We start from the raw sequence: 2500 nt of genomic DNA, 5'->3' as shown, positions 1-2500 counted from the left end.
TGACAGACAGACACACAGACACACACACAGACACACACACACACACACACACACACACACACACACACACACTCTGTCTCTCTGTGATATATTGATTAAAGGCTCAAATAAACACAAATCCACTCCATGTATCGACTGAAACAAGAGCTTTGATGGGATGAACACACACACACACACGCACTCACACACACACACACTAACGATGAAGTCATGTGTTAGATTATCCTCTTTAATCTGAGGAGGTTGTGCAGGAAAGGTCAGGTTTTTGGACGCAGTGAAACACGATCTACGATAAACTGACTTTTATAAACCACTCACTCTGTGGACTTTGGTGTGGGAGAGTGAGTGACTTTGGTGTGGGAGAGTGAGTGTTTGTCTTCTCTCTGTCTTCCTTTGACTCTACAGTTACATGTAACCTGAGCACTGATACTAAATGTCTCTGTGATGGACAGGAAGTGACAGGAAGTGACAGGAAGTGTCCGTGTTTCTGACGACAGCATCTGTTCGTCGTCTTCTCGTCTCACTGTGTTCTGTTTTTGTCGTGAACAGCAGAGGAGGATTGTGGGAGTTGTGTTGTGAAGAATCGCAGACGAGGTGCGAAACGTTGACTTTTCAAAATAAAACTCAGTTTCTGTTCATCCACACTAAAACACAACCCTGCAGCTTTTCAAAATAAAAGAGTTACATCAGTACTGATCGATCAATGAGTCAAATAAAACACAGCAGATTTCAAAATAAAACTCCCTGTTTCTGTTCATACACACTAAAACAGCAGATTTCCAAATAAAAGAGGATCCACAGTGTGACATCATCAGCTGCTCTTTGAGGGAAAGTTGATGTTTAATCCAGCGTGTTGATGGATTATTAATATTAATCCACATGCAGCAGCAGGATTAGCGTCGCTGCTCTTTGTGTGGACAGAGATTTTCTCTGATAGTTTCAGCTTCTCTGAGAGAAGAAGAATGTCTTCACTGGTCTGTGTCACAGCTGTGTTCATTATCTCAGCTCAGCTGGATGATGATGATGATGATGATGATAGTGATGATGATGATGATGATGATGTCACGGCGTTCAGGGACTGAGGTCGTACTGTTGTTTGCTGACTCAGCACTTTTCATTTCCTTCTCTCTGACTCAGCAGGTGAAACTGTTTCCTGTCTCGTCGTGTCCGTCGTGTCCCTGACTTCCTGTTTCACACGTTGTTGTTGTTCCCTCTGACTGTCGAGGTGTGAGTGACTTTGGTGTGAGAGAGTGAGTGACTTTGGTGTGGGAGAGTGAGTGGTTTACAGTGAGATAAAGACGTGATCATGTGACTTAGTCTCATATTATTCTGGCTGAGTTTTTATTGATTGTTATCATAAATGTTATGATGCTTTGTTCAGTAACCAGATTAGATCAGATTAGATTAAAGAGTAAACACAGACACACACAGACTTAAAAGCCTTCAAATCTAATTTCTTTGCTTTGTCGTCTGCGTTAACTCCAAAGAAAACAATGTTACTGATGATGGTGATGATGATGGAGCCCCCTGGTGGCCGCACTGTTTACTGCAGCCTCAGTGTGAGGATTATTTTAAATGTATACGAGTGAGTGTCAGTGATGACGTGGTGGATTATTTAACAACACACTCAGTGAGCTGAGATGAATCTTTTCAAAGTAAAAGCCTGTAAAAGGGTTGACTCTCACATGAGTCTCTGGGATTAACTCAGATTATAGAGTCACAGTCTGATCTGTGCTCTTATTCTGATGATCACAAACACATGAGCTCCACAGTTTTACTAAATTATTTTAGGTTTACGTACGATAAAGAAAATATTTAATGATAATCCTCCTCCTCCTCTTCCTCCTCCTCCTCCTCTCTCTTCCTCCTCCTCCTCCTCCTCCTCCTCAGGAGATGTGGTGGACATCTACCAGCAGGAGTTCCTGGCGTTGAGGGAGCGTCTCCACTCGGCTGAGCAGGAGAACCTGCGTCGATCCAAAGAACTGAACCAGGTTCTGGAGGAGATTAAACGAGCCATCGCAGAGAAACAAGCTCTGAGGGACATCAACCGCACCTGGAGCAGCCTCTCAGGTGAGGACACGCCCCCCTGTCTGGACACGCCCCCCTGTCATGTGACTGAAGGAGCAGGGAGTCTGGATATGATCTAATCCAGTCTAATCTGGTCTAACCTATAATCTAACCTGGTCTAATCTGTTTTTATGTGATCTAATCCAGTCTAATCTGGTCTAACCTACAGTCTGACCTGGTCTAATCTGTTCTTATATGGTTTCTCCTGGTCTCTGCTGGTCTGTCCTGGTCTGTCCTGGTCTCTGCTGGTCTCTCCTGGTCTCTCCTGGTCTCTGCTGGTCTCTGCTGGTCTCAGTCTCAGAGGAGACCAGACTGAGGTTGTGGAATGTCAGCAGCAGTAAAAACGTCCTTCAGCTTCCGTCCATCTTCCATCATCTTCCTCACCTGCTGAACAGAGAGGACAGTCTTCAGCCGTCTGTCCATCTGGGACAGG

The 2500-nt window shown here is 44.6% G+C and overlaps 1 protein-coding gene across 1 annotated transcript in view; it reads left to right on the top strand.

Annotated features, from left to right (window-relative positions):
* Positions 1 to 2500, top strand: part of mgat4b (alpha-1,3-mannosyl-glycoprotein 4-beta-N-acetylglucosaminyltransferase B) — a 19096-nt gene that overhangs the window by 10193 nt on the left and 6403 nt on the right. The window contains exons 2-3 of the mRNA XM_083906016.1: positions 1891 to 2070; positions 2363 to 2500. The exon at positions 2363 to 2500 is cut by the window's right edge and continues 12 nt beyond it. Of these exons, the coding sequence (XP_083762142.1) occupies positions 1891 to 2070; positions 2363 to 2500 (318 nt within the window). The remainder of the gene's footprint in view (positions 1 to 1890; positions 2071 to 2362) is intronic.

This window comes from Microchirus variegatus (genome assembly GCF_963457635.1).
Source record: "Microchirus variegatus genome assembly, chromosome: 19".
Taxonomy (NCBI): Eukaryota; Metazoa; Chordata; class Actinopteri; order Pleuronectiformes; family Soleidae; genus Microchirus; species Microchirus variegatus.
Note: the sequence above shows the minus strand (reverse complement) of the source record. Positions and strands in the feature narration are given on the sequence as shown.